This window comes from Lingula anatina, chromosome 6, assembly GCF_051362555.1.
Source record: "Lingula anatina isolate TDL-2025a chromosome 6, LinAna3.0, whole genome shotgun sequence".
In the NCBI taxonomy this organism is placed as follows: Eukaryota; Metazoa; Brachiopoda; class Lingulata; order Lingulida; family Lingulidae; genus Lingula; species Lingula anatina.
Genome location: NC_141772.1, coordinates 6,965,378 through 6,986,301, shown reverse-complemented (window position 1 = coordinate 6,986,301; position 20,924 = coordinate 6,965,378). Strand labels below are relative to the sequence as shown.

The 20,924-nt window shown below is 39.0% G+C and overlaps 2 protein-coding genes and 1 non-coding gene across 3 annotated transcripts; 2 read left to right on the top strand and 1 right to left on the bottom strand.

The window, feature by feature from the left end:
- Positions 1-1,255: 1,255 nt before the first annotated feature.
- Trnai-aau (transfer RNA isoleucine (anticodon AAU)) lies at positions 1,256-1,329 on the bottom strand. The gene has a single exon. It is a non-coding gene; the product is annotated as a tRNA-Ile (tRNA).
- A 2,793-nt stretch (positions 1,330-4,122) lies between these two features.
- Positions 4,123-16,306, top strand: LOC106178269 (tubulin alpha-1C chain). Its single transcript, XM_087015395.1, has 8 exons — positions 4,123-4,284; positions 10,792-11,011; positions 12,290-12,438; positions 12,690-12,842; positions 13,340-13,643; positions 14,081-14,341; positions 14,707-14,847; positions 15,281-16,306. Exons 1-8 carry the CDS (start codon positions 4,282-4,284, stop codon positions 15,403-15,405), a joined length of 1,356 nt encoding a protein of 451 aa, XP_086871521.1. The 5' UTR covers positions 4,123-4,281; the 3' UTR covers positions 15,406-16,306.
- Positions 16,307-16,980: 674 nt separating this feature from the next.
- On the top strand, positions 16,981-20,360 carry LOC106178248 (IgGFc-binding protein). The gene is made up of 4 exons (XM_013561364.2): positions 16,981-17,825; positions 18,342-18,622; positions 18,933-19,255; positions 19,576-20,360. The coding sequence occupies exons 1-3, from the start codon at positions 17,687-17,689 to the stop codon at positions 19,239-19,241; spliced, it is 729 nt and encodes a 242-aa protein (XP_013416818.2). The 5' UTR covers positions 16,981-17,686; the 3' UTR covers positions 19,242-19,255; positions 19,576-20,360.
- The last annotated feature ends 564 nt before the right edge of the window (positions 20,361-20,924 follow it).

Sequence of the window (20,924 nt, the reverse complement as noted above, 5' to 3'; positions counted from 1 at the left end):
TTACGTGTCTGCTTTATGAAGGTGCATACAGGCACTTCTAGCATGCATGTGGAGTTTTTAAACTCATTGATTCCGATTTCCAAACTGCTGTCGATAACTTGCTGTTTACTTGTTAACGATGCTTGTAATAAAATCGTATAGCAAACCCAAGCCAGCAATACAATCAATGTTAAAAGCAACAGCCCTTTCCGGACACAGCGGGATGTTTTGTAACTATCCATTGCTCTTATTGACGTACATGCACTTTGGTTTGATACATTTTACTGCAGCTATTCTCAAGCAAAGTACCAGAACCACCCTTTAAAATGTTACCCTTACACGGACCATGTACAAGTATAAACGTATAGTGCTTTGGCTGTCACCATTTCAACCCAGTTATTACGCCGTAAGCTTACTTACCCTGCAGGTTGTCCTTGCGCCCTTTCGAGGTAGGAATGAAAAAATAACATTGTCGTCCGTACGGTGTTCCGTTCATTTGAACAATAGTACCCTGCCCGGCTCGGTAGAGTAATTATTGTGCTTGACTTTCTGCTAACAAAAAAACTCTTTGCTTGCTAAGATAAAGATCGTAGCTGAGTGTGGTGTGCAATTAAGTGATCGCCAAAGCGCTAAGGTTACGGTCGGGATAAGATAAAAACTCCTAAATTGCATGTTTTAGATAGTAGTTAAGCTAGGTAAATAATAACTTTTTGGTAAACTCTACGGGAACGGGTGTTTTAAGGGAAAAATAGGTTTGGAAACGCATATATTTAACAAGGTTGGTCGAATCTCAAATGTTTTGACAGGTATTTTTATGGTAGAAATTGATGCTTAACACATATGTGACAACTTTTTTTCACATCAACCATGTAGCTCGGTAAAATGACGATTTTCAAAATGGCAGACAAGAGTTTCGTCATCAGCAATAAAATGGCCCATGGTCTGTAATATGTCTTTTATTTAGAGTTGTAAAATCTATTTTCTTATGCTGGTACATAATGCCTATAATTTTTTTTTCTAATATGCCCATCTACGCACGTGGTTTTCGTTCCCTCTGATATCAGTGACTTCTAAAGTAGAGTACAAAGTATGAGTGCCACACCATTTAGACACGGTACTTGTGCGCCTCGTCAGAAAGGTTTACCTAGTTTGTATTCGTTGTTCGTCGTTTGCATATCATTACTTATATTATATTGTGGATTATCTAACTGGACAACACACTATCTAAAGCAATTTATTTTTCAGTCTGCATATGAGTAAAAATAAAAAGACGCACTGGCCCGACTGGGGCTCGAACCCAGGACATTCGCGTTATTAGCACGACGCTCTAACCGACTGAGCTATCAGGCCCTATTTGTCGCTTTAGGTTATCACCTAAATATTCTGAATGTGATGTCTTGCTTTATCAAAAGACGTATTGTTTTATTTAATATCCACCAATACATCTAAGGCTTGATGATAAATACATAAATAAAATTCCTTAAATAACCTACATTATTGATCCGACATTGTACCGAGTACACCACGAGCTAAAACCATCAGCTTCAATATACAGTATTATTACTATATCTATATTTATTTTTCTATAAGATTCATACTGTACAAATGCCTTTGCCGAGTCATGAGTGCTCTCTGAAACTTCCCATCGTTTACAAGGTCATGTAATATGAGTGAAATTTCGCAGACCCCTTTTCATGAAAATAAACAGCTTAAGTTGTGAATAATTAAACAGAAAAGATCAGCCATCTTGGACAATGCTCGTTCAGATCCTTGAAAATTATCTTTAGGCGTATCAGGCAAGGAAGCCGTAATGATGGTGTAATGAGAACAACCCTATATATATTAGCACTGATATGACTCATCTCTGACAGAAATTACCGCTGTTGATAATGTGATGTAAAGAGATGCGTTCACGAAAGCAAAAATAAACGCATTCTATATTACGTTACACAGTAGAATTACACCCCATTCTCATAGATTAGATCGACCTACATTGGATCGACCTAACTCCCTGGGGGTTCACGCTAAATAGCTGTCAGCCGGGCGGACACGAAAGTTAATTACCCCTTAAAGCTTGTAGTAGGCGGGGACGGACACTTAAGGGGGATTATCTGACAGTAATCTAGTGAGACTCCCCGCGGTGATAGATCGATCTAAAAGTTGTGAGAACAGAGCCTTACACCCCATTCTCATAGATTAGATCGACCTACATTGGATCGACCTAACTCCCTGGGGGTTCACGCTAAATAGCTGTCAGCCGGGCGGACACGAAAGTTAAATACCCCTTAAAGCTTGTAGTAGGCGGGGACGGACACTTAAGGGGGATTATCTGACAGTAATCTAGTGAGACTCCCCGCGGTGATAGATCGATCTAAAAGTTGTGAGAACAGAGCCTTAGACAACTACTAATGATTTCACAGCTCAGCGCCTCATAACCATTAGAACTGTACATTCTGTTCAATCAGGTGGGTTACTGCTTGGCTGGATGCTACCTGGCTACGATAAAGTACATATGAATAAGACGTTTCAGAACCCTTCATTTTTGCGCGTGTGAACTCACCTCTGTATTGTTGTATATGGATGGTGCTGCAATGTTATCTGCATATAATGGTGAGTAACGCCGGGTAGGTCGGATTCAAAGCGAATTTAGGAAATACCGTTTTAGTTTAAATTTCACTAAGAAGAAGCTAGAGTCCCCCTCACTTTGTTCCCCTTTGGTGAATCCTATCATAGCTCATCTCGGCCTGACTCGGGTGTACAGCCGATTTACGGGGGGGGGGGGGGGGGGGGGGTACGTGATCAATCGTGTAATTAATGAAGTCCGACCTAACATTTCGCTTAACCAAAAACCGTTCTGAACGCGGTCTGTTTGTTTATGAGTAACTGATCGTGACGGTTAACGGTAAGTGATTGAAAATACATTGAACTAGTCATACCAAGCGCACCAATTATCCGCAAAATGCAGAGCGTATCTAACATATTCATTTCGGTTGCTCTAGGAAGGTGGTCTTTACCAGTCTTTTCTTAAGCTTGCATTTCTATATAGATCATATGAGAACAAAGGGACCAATACTAAAAATAAATACTAGACATCAAAGATACTCAACCACAAAGTCAGATAAGCAGGCCAGAAAACAAGCAAACGTCTTATACAACCGGACAGATAGACAGATGTGCAATTAGACAGATTGGTAGACAGACAGACAAGAAGACGGGACGGGCAGACACATAGGAAAACAGAAAAATATACATGCATGGGATTACTTGTACGTCGTATCTTTTGATAAAATATACAATACTATTATACGCTATCTGTTTGATAAAGGACTATTATTGGCGGCTTGTGTTTATTTATTAACAATTGCAGCGAAATAGGTACATGTATAAATAAGATAACAACTATTTTGAACTTAGGACGGGTCATGATTAAGTCCCCGCGTTTATAATATTAATTAGACAGTAGATGCTTCAGTCTTCAGGCCATTTGATTCTCTCTCTCTTCGTGAGTGTGCGTGTGTTTATATCTGTGTGTGCGTGGTAGTGCGAGTGCACTCATGATTCTGTCTCCCAATTATGAATTAATTTGCTGCGTTCTCTATCATTCAATAAACAAAGCTCTGTATTTTTGTTTACGTTTACAATGGCATTCTATGCAATCTTATCGTTTTCATCTATCTCACAATATTGAAACAAGACTATTATTTTAGACTGTGTCATCCTCCGTGTAACAGCCTGTACGAAGTCCTACAACACGCGTGATAGCACGCACACAGAAACCTTCACACTTACATGCAAGCAGACACGCTCGCATATGAGAATGTACAACATTAATGAGCGCGTCTTTGTCCTTAAGCGCACGCCTGTGCTCCCATTTCACAGATTTCACCTTTCTTCCTGTGTTTTCTACTTCCATCAATTCTGGCAATAAAAATATGCACAAGGACATATTTTCAGCTGTGTGAGTTATTGATGATAAATCAATCAAAACCTTGGCCTGAAATCCATATGCATCTTTTTTCTGCTGCACAATGCATAACCACTTATCAAATAAAAGATAAACGTCCCGTATACTTTTGTATGTTAATCTTCACCGATGACCCGCCCCTCCTCGACAGTCTGTTGAGTGATGACGTCATGCTCAGATACTAGCGCCCAGCGGTATAAAAACTCTTCCTGCACGTGCGCTCCTCAGTCTCGAGCGTTGTCTGAAGTGCGTTACACTGCTTTGAGACGACTGCTTTTCTTACAGGAAGTCCTCCTTTGAAGATTCAGTGAGCACAACAGAAGTCACACCAAGGCAAAATGGTGAGTTGTTGAAACATTAGCTTTACTTGTTATGATACCTTGCTGTAATAACAAAGACTGCGTTTTAATGCTGTGTTTGCTGTCTGTTAATCATAAATGTTAAACATAGTCATATGATGCTACCACTGTTGATGACACAGGGCAGACAAAATGGCGATTGTTCAATTATAATTCGATTTCCACCTCTTAAGTCATATTGCCTTGATGATCTGTTTTGAAAACATGGAATTTCGGCACTGGATCCATCAAATCAATGGGACTTTTTAAGAGGTTATCTTTAACGTGAATGGCGCTTAGGCATGTCTAACGTTTGGCACGAATACTCCTTGTGTTGGATAATTCAGCATGCCATTTTATTTATATATAAACGAAACACACTTAATTAAAATTCTTCTTACGAACACAATCTTTCCTGATGACTTATTTAAACATCCTTAACATGCTGGTTTCTACCATTAATCAAACTGCAGTAACTGACTAAGCTGTGCTGAGAATGCGTGGAATACAAAATGTTACACCGCAAACTCAGGCCTAGTCATACGGAATCCAATTCATTCTTTGTCATACTTGCGCTGTTATTTTTCCTGTATGGTTACCCTCTGCAATACTGCATATTTGCTTCCAAATAAGCCATCTTGTCATGATCTCTATTATAAGTTACCTCCGATTAAGTATTTATTATTATTAATTTCGAATTATTCTGAGTCAATACGATAAATTAAAGTGAAAAATACGCTTGGAAATCTAGATATATCGATGCAAGTAGAATGATCCAAGATCCAATGTCATAAAATTCCATTGCTACCGTAAATTATCAGGTATGCATTAGATTCTGAATGGACGTGATCAGTGAAATTAACATTGAGACGGAGTTGAACGCATCCCTGTATTTTTGACCGTTTCTTTAACTCTTTCATTTTAGTGCTAAACAGAAAAATAGACGATACGCCGGGGTGGATTGATAGTAAAAAGAAAAGAGCTTCTTGGTCGGATGAGAATACCCCACTGGAAAAAAGTTTATCCCCCCATCGCCACCTTCCCAATCCCTCTCCATCCTAAAAATAGAATTAAGTGAATCATACATGAGAATTACTGGGTAGATGGCAAAATTTCCACTCCTATTTGAACACATATTGTTCACATCCACGCTAATCAGTTTGGACCGTAATCTCCCGCAACCGTTTATCTCTACTGCGAATCTACCTCGCAGGTGCTCGCGACAGATGCACGGTATGCTGCTTGTAAATATGCGTTATCCATCAGGCATTCCCAACAACTCGCGATCGGGATATATTCCCAGCCAATTTATATATGTAACTCACGTTCCATCACACGGATCAATGTTTTCTTGTGCCCGGTTGGTGATAAAGATCGCGCCTTGCTCATACCGTTACAGTGCATTTTGTTGAACACTAGTCCCATTGCGGACTGTCTGTGCATATTACGTGTTCAGGCCGTTTGGAATGGGGTGATTTTCAAAGCAGTCGAGTATTTTTTTCAATTGCCATAAGTTGCTTTCTGTCTGTGTGAATTGGTCACTATTTCTTTTCTAATATCCATTTGCTCAAATCGCTTAGAAAGCACTGACGTCTGCGTCACCTCTAACTAGCGTATTGGTAGGGGTAACACTGGTGCGTTTCTGAAACAAACAATGCTCATCTGCTCGCGTGTTAACAAACCGTGTATTTGAGAGGATGATTGACTTCTTATACTGTTTACCTCACGTCATGCAGGCTTGCAGGAGATACAAGTCACTTCATGGCGGGTGTTCTTAACTTACGGGTATGAATGAGTAATCTTACGTTTTTTATTTTTCAAATTCAGGGCTGATAAGTGTACCAGGTGCTGTGGGAAGATATAGGATAACTCACCGCGGTGATTTTTATTCATTGTCTCTAAATTTGCGAGTTTTATATTACATGTGATAAATGCTGAGCTTGCATTAACATGCATGCATTCTTGACGTGTCATTTAAATGACAAATAGATTGAAATACTTGTATGATAAATGCAAGATACACAGTTTTACCTCACATTTTAAGCCGCAGTCGTATAACTCCACGCGTTTTACTATTAAGAAAATACTTTGGAAACCCTTGACAAATCTATGCAATATTCAAAAATCAAGTTGGCTTGATTTTACGCGTCAAGTTCGCTTGATTTTACATCTCTCTCGCTGTCTCTCTGTCTGTCTCTCTCTCATTCTCTCCCTCTCTCTCCCTCCCTTCCTCCCTCTCTCTCTCTCTCTTTCAAAGAAATACCACGTCTGTTTTACCAGACGACGATCTTTCAATACTTAAGAGAGCGATAAATCAGCGGATGCTGCACCTGTGGCCCATGATCTCATTCTCATCTTCTTTAATAGTATGTCTGTTTAATCGAATTTTTTCTTACTTCTCACACTCAGAGTTCAGAGACTGAAGCGAATGCGTGTTCTGTTAATGCGGTCATTATTTAAGGCCCTCAGACATTACCCCAACCCACACTATTTTCCTCCCGATGTGACCCGGAATAATTGCGGATATGTTCTTTAATTACAACAAAGAGCCTGCGACTCATCCTTGAGCGCAGCGAGGTCATGGGAGAGGAACATATTTCTCACTTATTGTGTTTTTAATTTGGACAATTGCTATCAATCATCGCAATTAACCTTGCTTTTCGTTGCTCGTCTTCCATTTTTCCCCGAGTGTTGGCATGTGATAAACGGGCATTTCAACACTGGGGATAATTTGAGTGAGGAGACCGGAATATATTAACAGAGACGATTATGTACTGAACAACGTCGGTGCTAGCATGACCGTGGTGGCACTCTGGCGGAATTATCTTCCGGCAGGGAAGGAGGAGGAGGGGGGGGGGGGGGGCAGAGATGGATCCGGGGCGTGGTTGAATGTTATCACGGGGCGGGGGATAAGGGGGGGAGGGGTAGATTAAAACATTCGGGGAAAGCGAGAAGGCGTGGATGCCCCTCGATCTATGTTAATTTCTCCAATACCAACCGACTCTCACTACGCCCCTGGGTCTTCCAATGGTGGTTGGAATCGTATGCCGCACACCTAGTATTTTATTTCGAAAACTCCAAAAAGAAAAATATCCACCATTACTATGCGTGAAGTGGAGACGCTTGATATCATATTGATGCTCGTGATGACCTTTACCGACTGTGCATCTTTCAGCAGTATATGTAGTATTTCCAGAAAGCTTTACTTGTCGCTCTGCGGGGTTTTAATGGGATCATAAGAAACTAAGAATCCATCAGTTTTCTTTGTTGATGGGCTATGAAACTCGACGCTTGTCTGTCTTCTTCGGGGTTTGCAGGAGACTGTTTTATCACCACAAACCCCGCTATGTCGCGTGCAGCGTGCAGATTACGAGAACGAAGGGCAAAGATAAACACAACTCCAAGGAACAGCCTTCTCTGGGATAAGATTACACTAGTGCAGCTGATCTGTAATTTTTTAAACATTTACGCGGTTCTTTCTGTTACTTCTAATGGTAGATTTATTTGATTAATTGTTAGGCCGTGGCGAATAAATTGAAAATGATATCCCAAAGTAAGTTTCCCCTTGTTGTGTATTGGCCTATATATATATATATATATATATATATATATATATATATATATATATATCAAACATTATCCATTTCGTTGTCGTTATGAAACATCAAGCAGGCCACTTCGATTTTATCTTGGATCAAGCAAAGGCTAGCTAAAACTTTGGCCTAAAGGCTGGAAGACTTTTGAATTATATTTTTTATGAAACATGTACGCAGCTCTACGAAAGTTCCTGTATAAACGTGTCTAAATGCATTGTAAGGTTTATTCTAGTGTTGTCAATTCAAGGAACATAGATCAAATTGCTGTGATTTATAATATCATTGTACCCATATAAGACTACTGTGAATTAACCACAGTGCTGAATAACGGCAACCGCAAAACATCACGGCGGATCGTTTGCACGCGCTGCTTTGCATAAATGTATGTCACGATTATTATTTATATTCTGATGATAGATTCTGCGATTCTGTAGACCTACATGTCTTATAATTAAAACTGCATCTTGCAAACATTGGAATATATTTTCAGTGCAGAAAAGACCGGAATCAACGCTAAGTTTTCAAGTTAATGTCCTCGTTTTCTATATTGCATTTAACTTGTACATTAATGATAGTTATTTTATAAAAGATGTCTTCGCCTGTGCAGAGGCCAAGTCAAAAACGTGATAGGAAAAGAAAGGCTTTTGTGTCGTCCTTTATCAATCTTCAGACAGAATTCGTTAAGAATTGGCACAGTGAGAGACTCATGTGGTTTTGCGTGAAATTTAGAAGACGCTCCTGCAGATAAATCATAAAAGATAATCAGGCACAAGATCGCATTTCAAGAAAATTACAGCGCAAGGGGGGGGGGGTCGATACTACAACCCTTTTGGCCTGGAAAGGGTCCGCTGCTCTGAGTCAAAATTGCAATGAAATGGTCCTTTTTTTTTGCGTTTTCTAGCCCGAACTAAACACGAATAAGTTCAAAAAGAACTGATCGCTAGCTCCAGATAAACAAACACATAAACATGACAAACGATGTAATGTTTTGATATCGGAAATACTTTTAATCAAATTGACGTTCTTGATACTCATGGGAATGTGACATTATGTGTGCGAGTATAGGTGTGTGCATGCGTGTGCGCAGGATGATCGGTGTCCGCACCTGATGCCTTCGAGGGGTGACGCAATCTGGGTGGGTAGTGTAGGAATGCTACATACCGAGGTTATTCTGCTTTATTCTTTTTGATTCTATATTCAAACAGCCAGAAGAGCAGAGATTCGAGCAAGGAACGAACAGGCCTATTGAGAGTGCGCGCGCAGCAAGAACATGACATCCCTTTCACGTCGAAATGACGTCATGCTATTAATGGGGATGCGTGACCTGCTAAGCTGCAATTGTTTGTATGAGAAATATCACCAACATCTCCTTAATTTTGTACTCATAAATTTTAGTGTTTTATATTATTAGCTTCGTATCTTAGTGTTTTATAATTTTAAAACCTGTTTTTCTACACAGGCGCAGAGTGACGTAATCCGAGGACTACCACTGGATAAGCGTGCCAAAGAGGGAGTACGTCAAGAAACAGCAGCGTTTTCTGAGCAGATTATGTCTCTTAGTACTAATTTGTTTGTTTGACACTGTTTTTTGTGTTTTTTATTTGGATTGGGAACACGCATTATATGATTTATTCACTAGCATGTATTTTGGTATTGGCCTTTCCTACTAGGGAGTTGTGTTCATTTTCATCATTTATTTACAGCATAACCAGGTTGAGGGAAGAGCAACAGCAGTGTCTGAAACGTTCGCTGAATCCACTGTCAGCGAATCTAAAGATATTGCCGTTTATTTCACATCTGTTCATTAACCAAAAATAAGTTTCACTAATCTGTTGCCATTTTCGAGGTATTATGAGAAATCACTACTACCACTACAACTGGAGCACTTCCTATGTTATAAAACATTCAACACATGTCCACAAAAGAGCTTTTTTTCTAATTCCATGCAATGTTTTAAGGGATTAACTTAGAGTTGACTTTTTATCACCGGGAAAGAGGATTTTATTGTCTAGGTTATTGCTACATTAATAATAAGTAAAGGGAACGGTGCACATCAGTTACAGCTGGGAGAAAATCAAATATATATATATATTACTCATATATAGTTTGTGCAATAATTCTGTATATATTCTATAATTACAGAAATTACTTAAATGTACATGTTAAGTCAGTTCAATTTTAAGTGTCGCAATTTCATTTTCTGCTTTAAAAATCCGTCACGCCGTCGGTGTGCAGTAGATGGTAATAATGTAATGCTAATGTTTGTTGAAATAGTTTATTTATGTTCCGATAAAATGTATCACTTTGTTGTGCTGTCTGCATTGTTAAGATAATGTATCGAATACCAAAGCAGAGATACTATTTTTCCACAGCCAATTGGCACTAGAAATAGTTAAACACTTTGGTCAAATGCAAGTTGTTAATTACCAACTGCAAACAATGTAAATTGACAGAGAAATACGTAGCGTTGCCAATCCTTTGTTATACGGGACTATGAGTAACCATGTCCTCTAAAAAGTTAGAAAATGATTAGCAAATGTTCCATAACACCTTAAAATTTCTTTGCGTATTGTTGGCCTATACCAAAAATCTAATTGGAAGTTTTAAACTAGAGGAATGTTTATTCAGCCGTTTATTCGTGGATGTCAATGGTTATTTGAAAAGATATCTCCAAACTGTTTTAAATAAACAACAATCTCTATGGTTGGCCTGTTTCACATGTCCAGATCTCTTCACACCCAATGGAGAGAACTCTGTCCTGACGAGCCAAGCGTTCGTTCTGGGTCTGGGTCTGGTCTGGGTTCTTTCTTTTACATTCTTGCAAAAAATATATATATATTCGTATAAATATTTATCTGAAATTGAATACAAAAAAAAGACCACCGTATGAAATGTCCCGCCTTCTATCTTTCAGCGAGAGTGCATTTCCATCCACGTGGGTCAGGCTGGATGCCAGATTGGCAATGCATGTTGGGAACTCTACTGCCTTGAGCACGGCATTGAGCCTGACGGTCACATTCCATCCGACAAGAAATCAAACAGTGACGATTCCTTCAATACATTCTTCTGTGAGACAAGTTCCGGAAAGCACGTCCCCAGAGCAGTTTACGTTGATTTGGAGCCAACTGTTATTGGTAAGCATCTCACAGTAAACAACGACCATCTGGTGCCTTTGCCGTCGCATTAAGTTGGGTGTTCTAGACATAATGGAACAATTTTCATTTCAAACTGCAATAACATGTAGTTCAAGTTTCTTAATAACAGGGATATAATAATAAGTCAAAGATACACAAATATGAAATTAGAATCAGTTAGTCAAGATGGACATTGCCTTTGCCTTTATATTTAGGAAAGTGTCTACACATATCTTAGAGATCTTTCATAGTTTATACGAAACGCACCGTCACGACTTACTAGTTTCTCTTTACCATATGCTTTGGTAGACGAGCCATGTATTTGTAAATGAGCTTTGAGAGCCGAGGAGTCCCTAAATCGATATTTTACAGCTTTTTTGTCTCGGAATGCATAGGGTTCTGACCGCTTCATCGTTATCGAGGGACATCAGTGATAAACTTGGCATAACGTTAAACATAAACAGCTCATAGAATCTATAGAAGTCACCAGACGGACGGTTTAGCTGATGAAATTCTACGAAAGAATGAATAATCTTTGGTGGTTTATGGAGTTACAAATCACCATCGCTTAATAGGGCTTACCTCCTTAATGGCATATGGAAGAAATAAAAGTACAGAGAATATAGCTGTATTGTTTAAGTGAATCTTAACAAAGAGATGGAAATGTCTATTTATGATTATTATTGCTGAAATACATATATTTGATCATGGTCTGTTTTATTGTCTCTCTGTAGGTACAGATTTAATATTTAATTTCAACAATAGTAAACATTTCAGTAATCTTTGTGTTGTATTATACATGAGAATTTGTCTTCCTTGCATAAGAAATCGGAAGCTAACATATACATGTATATTTTAGCTTTAAAATTTTTTTAATGGCAAGTATATCCTCAAGGTGATATGCAATTCATTGAAATCAGGCAGTTTTGACAGGCCAGTGTGGGATAATCTTACAATAAAGAGCATTATGAATGTCTCAAGATCTTCATAATTTTCCAGAACAAGATATTTGCCAACCATAACTCTAATGGCCTGAAACAAAATAATATGTACCCATATGCTCGAGACAGCTTATTTCCACCTTAAATTAGGCACGCTTATTTTTATTCATTTAAAATAAGAAATTCACCTTTTGAGCTGGGATAACCCTTTTTAGTTTGAAACATGTATATCTGGCAATATTTAAATAAACGGCTGTCCAAAAATTATTTTGTCAATTTCAAAGTATCCCTTGGCATACATGTGGTGTTGGTAATACACAAATACATGCCATTCCAGACGAGATCCGCACCGGGAAGTACAGGCAGCTGTTTCACCCGGAACAGTTGATCAACGGCAAAGAGGATGCCGCCAATAACTACGCTAGGGGTCACTACACGGTCGGCAAGGAGATTATTGACCTGGTCATGGACAGGGTCAGAAAGATGGTCAGTATATATCTCAATTTTAGTCGAAACAATGAAGACTTTTTTTGGCCATATGCGATATTGTGTCTTTGCCTTAATAAGAAACACCATCATTGTTCCCGTATTTTAATCCGCATCCAGTAAGCTACGGAATTCACCAATAGGGGCGCTTTTTGTGTGTTCTGAATTCTTTTTCTTATGAAAATAAGTGTCGCAGCGCCTAATATGCTTACTTCTGATTTTGTTCATATAATTTTCAACTATTTCTTCAGGCCGACCAGTGCACAGGTCTACAGGGGTTCCTCATTTTCCACAGCTTTGGTGGTGGCACTGGTAGCGGGTTCACATCTCTGCTCATGGAACGCTGCTCAGTAGATTACGGCAAGAAATCTAAGTTGGAATTCGCCATCTACCCAGCACCACAGGTAAAACGAGGATTCTTTTTTTTTTTTTTTTTTTTTTTTTTTTTGATTGATGAACGTAATGTGCCATAATTATGCATATTATACCTATTAAAATTCGATTTCAAGAATAGAGGCACAAAGGCGAGAGATGGAGGTGAATTATTTGTTCATGACGAACTTTGATACTGCCACCTTCATCTTTCATCTTTCTTCAACCTAACCTAAAGATATTTTAACGAGAGCAGAAGGGACCTACTAAGTGGCTTTAAAGCAGAAGGGACCTACTAAGTGGCTTTAAATTGCATAGTAGTATAGAAGGAGATAGTTACCTTATTGTATTGGGCAATGGTGGACATGTTCATCAAAATACGAAGCATTTATTCGAAGCGATATTTGTTCATCACATTGCTGAATATCCATCCAGATTTCCACAGCGGTAGTTGTTCACCACAGTGTTAAATATCAATCCAATTTTCCACTGCGGTAGTTGTTCACCACAATGCTAAATATCCATTCAGATTTCCACTGCGGTAGTTGAGCCGTACAATTCCGTGCTCACCACCCATACCACACTGGAGCACTCCGACTGCGCCTTCATGGTGGACAACGAGGCCATTTACGACATCTGCCGTCGCAACCTCGACATTGAACGCCCCACGTACCAGAATCTGAACCGTCTCATAGGTCAGATAGTATCGTCCATCACTGCGTCCTTGAGGTTCGATGGCGCCCTTAATGTTGATCTCACCGAATTCCAGACAAACTTGGTGCCGTACCCCAGGATTCATTTCCCGCTGGTCACATATGCGCCAATCATATCTGGTATGTTAGTGGATAGTGGTTAAACGCTTTTAATTCATGCTTTGTGACTCTGGAAATAAGACGATGTCTTATTAAAAATTTTTCACTGTTTTCGTAGTTAGCTCACTCATATAGGGGAAATGCCTCTGTAATTTGAGATGTCCACTCAAGCAGTTATTATCCAATTTGTTGCGGTGATGTTGGAAGGAGAATTTTATTGTTATAAATATTATAGCTATGTGGGCTAGGGAAACAAGGGAAACTTTGTTCCCCATGGCATTGCATGTTTCGCGTTTTTAAGCATTCATACACTCGTGAATGTACACGTAAATTAATTATTAATCAGACTTTAGTCTGATAGATCTGCTATAGGAAGCTGTTCTTTCATATAACAGTTTATTTATTTCTACATACTGTCTTATTTTCTTATTTTTGTATTTTGTGTACTCGAATTTCAGCCGAGAAAGCATACCACGAGCAGATGACCGTGGCAGAAATCACCAACGCCTGCTTCGAGCCCTCCAACCAAATGGTCAAATGCGACCCTCGCCACGGGAAGTATATGGCCTGCTGCATGCTGTATCGTGGAGACGTTGTTCCAAAAGACGTCAACGCCGCCATCGCCACCATCAAGACCAAGAGAACAATTCAGTTTGTTGATTGGTGCCCAACCGGTTTCAAAGTGGGTATCAACTACCAACCGCCTACAGTCGTGCCAGGTAATAGTATATTATCCTGAAGCTGTGCCTTTTCATGTTATTGTTCTACAGACTCATTTGCAACAGGTCTAATTTGAAGTCCAAAAGCAAATATAATGACTTACTACAAAGTACAAGCAGCATAAAAGTACATTTATTTTCCGTGATGCCATCACGGTTTTCTGAAAAGACGGCGTCGACTTATTATCATTATCATATCGGGTTATCTTTCACGTTTGTAAGTCCAATTTTTTCGACGCAGGTTCCAAACCAGAGAGTGTTTTAATTCACGCGTGCAAAGTCGATGAAAAAAATGTGTCCTCGACAAGCGACACAATCCCACCATTAGGCATGTCATCTTGGGTCTTCCTCTCTTGTCTCTTTAGGTGGTGACTTGGCCAAGGTGCAGCGGGCTGTTTGTATGATCAGTAACACCACAGCGATTGCCGAGGCCTGGGCAAGGCTGGACCACAAGTTTGATCTCATGTATGCAAAGAGGGCTTTCGTCCACTGGTATGTGGGTGAAGGTACGTATTGGTTGGTTATAGAGGATTTATGGGCAATTTTTAATACTGCGTCTGTCCGTAAATAAGAAATAACTTTAGGCAGTAATTGATTTAAAGGTATCATATGCAGGATTTCTAGCCAAATCGAAAGAAAACGCAATTTTTCCTATCCACGAAACATTACTTGCCCTGGCCCTGTACTTGGATTCGAAATAATAATGTGCAAGGCATGAGAGCGACTCTATATCTAAAACAAATTGACTTTTGCGTACTGGGAGTCTTTATGAATTCTGAGAAATGAGGTTCAGTAGTAGCCACCAATCCATAACTGAACCTATCCACCGGCAAAGAGCCCTTTTCGAAAAAAAAAATTCCTGTAAAAACAGTCCGGGGTAACAATTTTGCCGACTACGCTATCAGGCCTTTTAAAGTTAATCTTTATTTGTCAATGTAGGTATGGAGGAAGGGGAGTTCTCAGAGGCCCGAGAGGATCTTGCCGCTCTGGAAAAGGACTACGAAGAGGTCGGCGTAGAATCTTTAGACGGAGGCGTCTATGAAGATGAGACAGAGGAATACTAGAAATTTGATCTCGGGGACCCTCGCCCCCACCTTCTTCCCACCTGCAAGTGGCTCTTGATTGAGATATGTAACTCCTAAGTTGCGCTTCTCTCCCTGAGAACATTGCGTATACAAACAATGTATTTCCGTGTAATTCACCTGTAAACAACATATCTAATTATTTATTTCGTTTACTGTGCTATGGCTTACGCAATCACCCTGGATTTCTTAGTATTTTGCAAAACCGTGTTTGTTAATACTGTAGTGATTTTTAACAAGCGGAGCAATCAAGGCATAGCGGGTGTAAGTAAGAAGCACTCTATGGTAACGGGTTAGATCGCGTTATCGATACTTTTCAATTCATACCCGTCTGCATTCATTCAAAATTCTGTATTTTTAAAAAAGCTACTGTATATCATTTTAACCATCTCTCCACACTCATTCTTGACTTTCGAGGCATTTTACAATCTGGGAATTAAAGTGTTTTGAACTTGACATATCTATGACATATACAGTAATTGGTATCCGCCACAAAACTGGTATTTTGGAAACACAAAATGCACCCCTTATGCCTTAGAGTGCCAAGAGCTTGGAATTCGGGGTATATCAACTTAGAAAAAGCGATCAATATTATTGATGCCATTTGTGCCAAAAATGTATATAGACTTGTAGCGAACCGATAGATGTCATTTTCCTGAATCATGGACGCTATTTTATAGGGAAATGGACCCAAAACAAAAACGAATACTTTCGCTGCTGGGCTTTGTGCAATGGTATATTTCTCTGTTACAGTGTTCTACGTTTGTTATCTGAGTTCGTCTCAGGTTCTGAAGTGGGAATTGATGCATTAGAAATCACTCAGGCTTGAGCCATCGGTATCAATCTGATCATAAAGAAATAAAGAATATTTGTAACTCCTTTATATTGTGCTGTGTTGTTCTAGTATTGTTCAAGAAATAAAATTTGATCAAACATGTTAACAACCTGAAAATATATTTCCTTTGTGTCCCATAAATAACAATAAAAAATAATGCCAGGATCAACAGACAAAATTTTCATCTCCATTTGCTTATTATATGAGAACAGCAATGATATTATTTACATTTTATTTTAATGGGAGGGGGCGTCAAGTCAGTGTAAGTGCTTTGATCTGATCTAAACCGACGTAAATAATATGGCATACCAATTAAAAGAATAGGACAAACTCAAGTATGATGTTCGAAATTTGGTCATATTTGTTAAAGGTCCCTCTGTTAAAAGAGGTGAAGTAGTTTAGTGATAAACATTAAAAAATATTGAGCAATGATATTTACGTAATGTTTGAAAAATCTACCAGTAAAGCACTGAAATTTCCCCAGAGCCACACTAGTGCACATGGACGCAAAACGTCTACCAGACTGAGTGGCTGCCACTTGTCGTGAAGTACAAAATTATGACGTTCTACGGCTTGTCACAGGGATGCATCTTTGGCATGTTGAATGCTTATTTTTATTATTCATGCTTGGTGACAGTTAATTGATGTCCAGATGGTGCGTTTTACTGACGTAGTAGAGACCTGTATAAATTAGTATACTTTTCTGAATTGGGGTGGGGGGGGGTATATCTCCTGAATAGAGGCAATTCATCTGGATAGCCTCATTCCCTGATAAAGATGCTTAAATCAGACATTGAAATATTGAAGCTAAACAATTTCAATGTTAACAGTTGATTGAATATAAATAACTTTATTTTTCTTACTCCAAATTTTGGAAGGTCATCTCATGCAATATTTTGGTTCAAGTAATGTTAACTAGAAAAGAACGGGCGTGTACATTTAAGAATTCACTTTATCCTTCATTTCATTTTAATTAGATATCTCCACATGCAATTTTGGTAATTTTTAATCAACAGCTATATTGCTCTGACAAATAGAGATTTATGCAGGATAGTATCAAACGCACTACAGTACAGTTCACTAATATATATACATCTAATACGCTGGTGCCTGTATGTCTGTCTTCAGAAGGTTGTCAGTACATGAGAATTATTTTATCATTTCCAAATAGACAGTTATTTCATCCCGTGCCATAATTTGATTGAAATTTTCTCCGAGGCAGGGCTTACCTCTTTCGTAAGTGTCTATCGAGCTGCTGTCATCGTCTACATTTTCCCAGAAAGACTCGCCACCTGAGCACGTAAACGAAGGCGTGTCATTCACATGGGTATTTCCTGGTCACTGATATAAACATACGGTTCCAGAACTGGCAAGAGCATTTTGAGAGCCAGAACGAAAGGAGCAGATCTAGAACAACAAGGAGCCAAAATGACTTATTTTGCTGGTGTTTTACTTTTACTGCTTACCGGGATCGTGGTTACGTCGGCGCAGGGGAAAGGAAAAGGTGATCGGGAAAGGTATTCCAGGAGCAGACAAGGGAATCCGGGGAATCAACCAAACTGCACAAGTCAGTAGAAAATACTTTGAAGTAATTTTGTTTGTAATTTTTAATGAAAACTGCTCAGAGAAAGCGACAATGAATAGTAGGTCATATTTTGATGCTTAGTTTATGAGATCAATCAATACTGGTAGTGGGCACTGGGTATTTCTTATTTCAAGATAGTACTGACAATGCTCCATAAAACCATTGGGGATGAGCAGTTGAAACTAAAGAGTAGTATTTTTAGGAAAACTGTCAGAGTTTAAGGAGAAGTTGGTATATTCGCCCACGATGGCAGAAATAATACTTACTAGTACATATATTTTCCTGTTTGTTAATTAACAGTCAGGTTTTTATCGATTTTTATTTTATTTTAATAACTTGAAAAACTTGTTTGAAGTATTCAGTAGAACAGACAATGAAAATGAAAATTGATAACACAAGAGTAAAACACACACACACACACACACACACACACACACACACCTGACACACACGCTATCTTCATGTATCGTACTTAATTACCTACACATGTACCTCCAGGAAGTTGTGAATGTCAAGCATGCGGCGACCCCCACTTTACGTCATGTGATGGTCAGAGGTTCTCATATCAAGGGAATGATGGAAACAACTTCATGGCCGAGCAGTGCACTGGGCAAAAGCAATTCTCCATACAGTTCCGCACAATACCGTCAAACTCCAACAGACGCGTTATCAACAATGTCACAGTCTTTCTGCATAGGCCGTATGATGCTACTGGGAGTTGGCCGACTAAGAGGGTCGACATAGAAGCAACCAGAGATCCAGATGATGCGATCGTAAAGGTCAGTACACGTGGTAGCGTCCTAAAAGGGGCCAATCTATTTACCATACCCAGGTAGCTTGCCCTTGTGAAAAATTTCTTTCGGTATTCCTGTCAGTAGATTTTATTTGAATTGTCTATTTTCAGGTTTGTTCGTTATTTTATCAGTTATTTTTTGGTAAATTGGCGAATATACAGTAGAAACAGGTTTTATTAGTTGGATAATTAATACACAGACCTGAGCTACGAAATATTAAACGTGGTACATTAAAGTATTGAGAGAGATTTCAATTATTTTATTTATTTATGTTATTTATTTATTTCGTTTTCAGATTAATAATGCCGTAACGACACTTCCTGATAATGTTATGAGTGGCAACCATCTTCGTGCGGTGCTCAAAATTGTTGATCGTGATTCGTTCACCAAGTGCGTGGAAGTCAGCACCCCCTGGGGCTTGGTGGTGACTGCCTGCGTAGCTCATTTCCCATACCGATGCCTCTTCGTGTCCTTTCCCCCTGTGTTAGGGTGTGGCAACATTTGCGGGCAGTGTGCAAATTACAACGGCTACAGTGCGGACGACTGCACCCATCATAATCAAAAATGTTGGAAGGATGATGACAAAAATGGAAACCGAGGATAAATCGAATAACTAAGGTGAGCTTCGGTAAGCGTGAGCCAGGGAGAGGGGGTGGTGGAAGGGGGGGGGGCGTTCCCCTAAGTACCTTTGACTCTGTGAAACTCAGTGTCCCTCTCGTCTCTAAAATTAGAATAGAAATAAAGAAATGATAAAATATTATATAGTATAACCAACGAGTTAAGATTGTACATGTACCAAACGATGTCAAATGCAACTGTACATGCAGTATTATTATTAACTATTTTCTGATTGCGAGGGAAACCGAATCTAGAAGATGGTAGATGGTTATTTTCGAAGCACCGCATTTTCAATTGTGTGTGTTTTGTTCTTCTTTCAGCTCGGAAAGCGTACACGTGGAGCGAAAGTCCAGGATGTAGCCTCTCTACTCAAGCATACCGTTAGGCGATACGGAATTAAGCTTTGTGCTCCTCACATTTGACAATCTTCGGTCTAATCCTATGTTCAACATCGAATCAGGACTTGTGCTCCTCACTTCGGGAACCTTCGGTCAAACCCTACCTTCGACATGAAATCATCAGAGACTGTTAACGCTAAACAAGACCTTGTTTTGAGAAACTATACTTTGAATTACAGTGCACGTACTCGTCCTATATGGCTTACTCTCGGTACACGTACCGTAAACTGCAGCTGTATATAAATGATCTCAGATACGAGTACGTTTCTTTTTTCAAATATCGATCAATTTTTCTGTCATTTATTGGAATGTTAAAGTGTACATAATATTTTTGGTTCTTACTAGGTGTAGTCAAGCCCAGTCAAGTTTTTTTTCAGATTTTTCCTCGTTTCAGCATTTAGTTTATGATTTTTCTATAAATAGCTGGGGCCTATTTTAACCTTCTCCTTCAATTTTACCTCATTTTTTTTTCTTGGAAGATCAGGAAGATCACTTATCCATTTCCCTTATTTATATCATTGATCAAATTTAGACATATTTTGATGGGCAATTTTGTATTAATTTGGTATTATCATTTTGCGCCTCAGTTATGTGTGATTGTAACATTTGCCATTTGTAAGGGTTTTTTTTTAATCTGTGGTACAGCAAACTTATCGAGGGTTCTTCTTATAACCACGGGGAATAATAAAACGTTGGTTCAAATATAATTGTGTTTTTAAATTCACCGTCATGGGTTTTTATGCCGTCAGAGGGCACTGTCAACGAGCTGTGCCCATCCCACTAATCAATTGGTCATCCAAGACGGGCCTTATTGAATTTTGAGTGTAACGCTTGGACAGCGTAATAGGTATTTTCACTGATCTTCAAAAAAAAACCTGGACCCTCCCCTGTAGGCCGATTTAAGTTTATATTTAGGAAATGATTCGTTTAATAAAATTCGCGCACTCTGCCTGATTTAAAAGAGGAACACAACCTTTTTAAATTTCTTTTTACACTAACTGGTCACTTAATTATATATTTTATCGTGTACTTCTATATCCGTACATGTAACTCTAAATATTCGGTAAGGGATTTTTTTAAAATCCAATTCTCAAAATAAAGATAATTTGTGATTGCCTGCCATCCCATGTCATGTTTAAAACACTTCACTTACATTACAAAGATAGAAGGAGAAATAAAAAAAGGAGAAAACTCTTGAAAGTTGAAATTATGCACGCTCTGTGAGTATATTTGTAGGCATGCCCGTTTGCTCATAATTGCTAATTGAATAT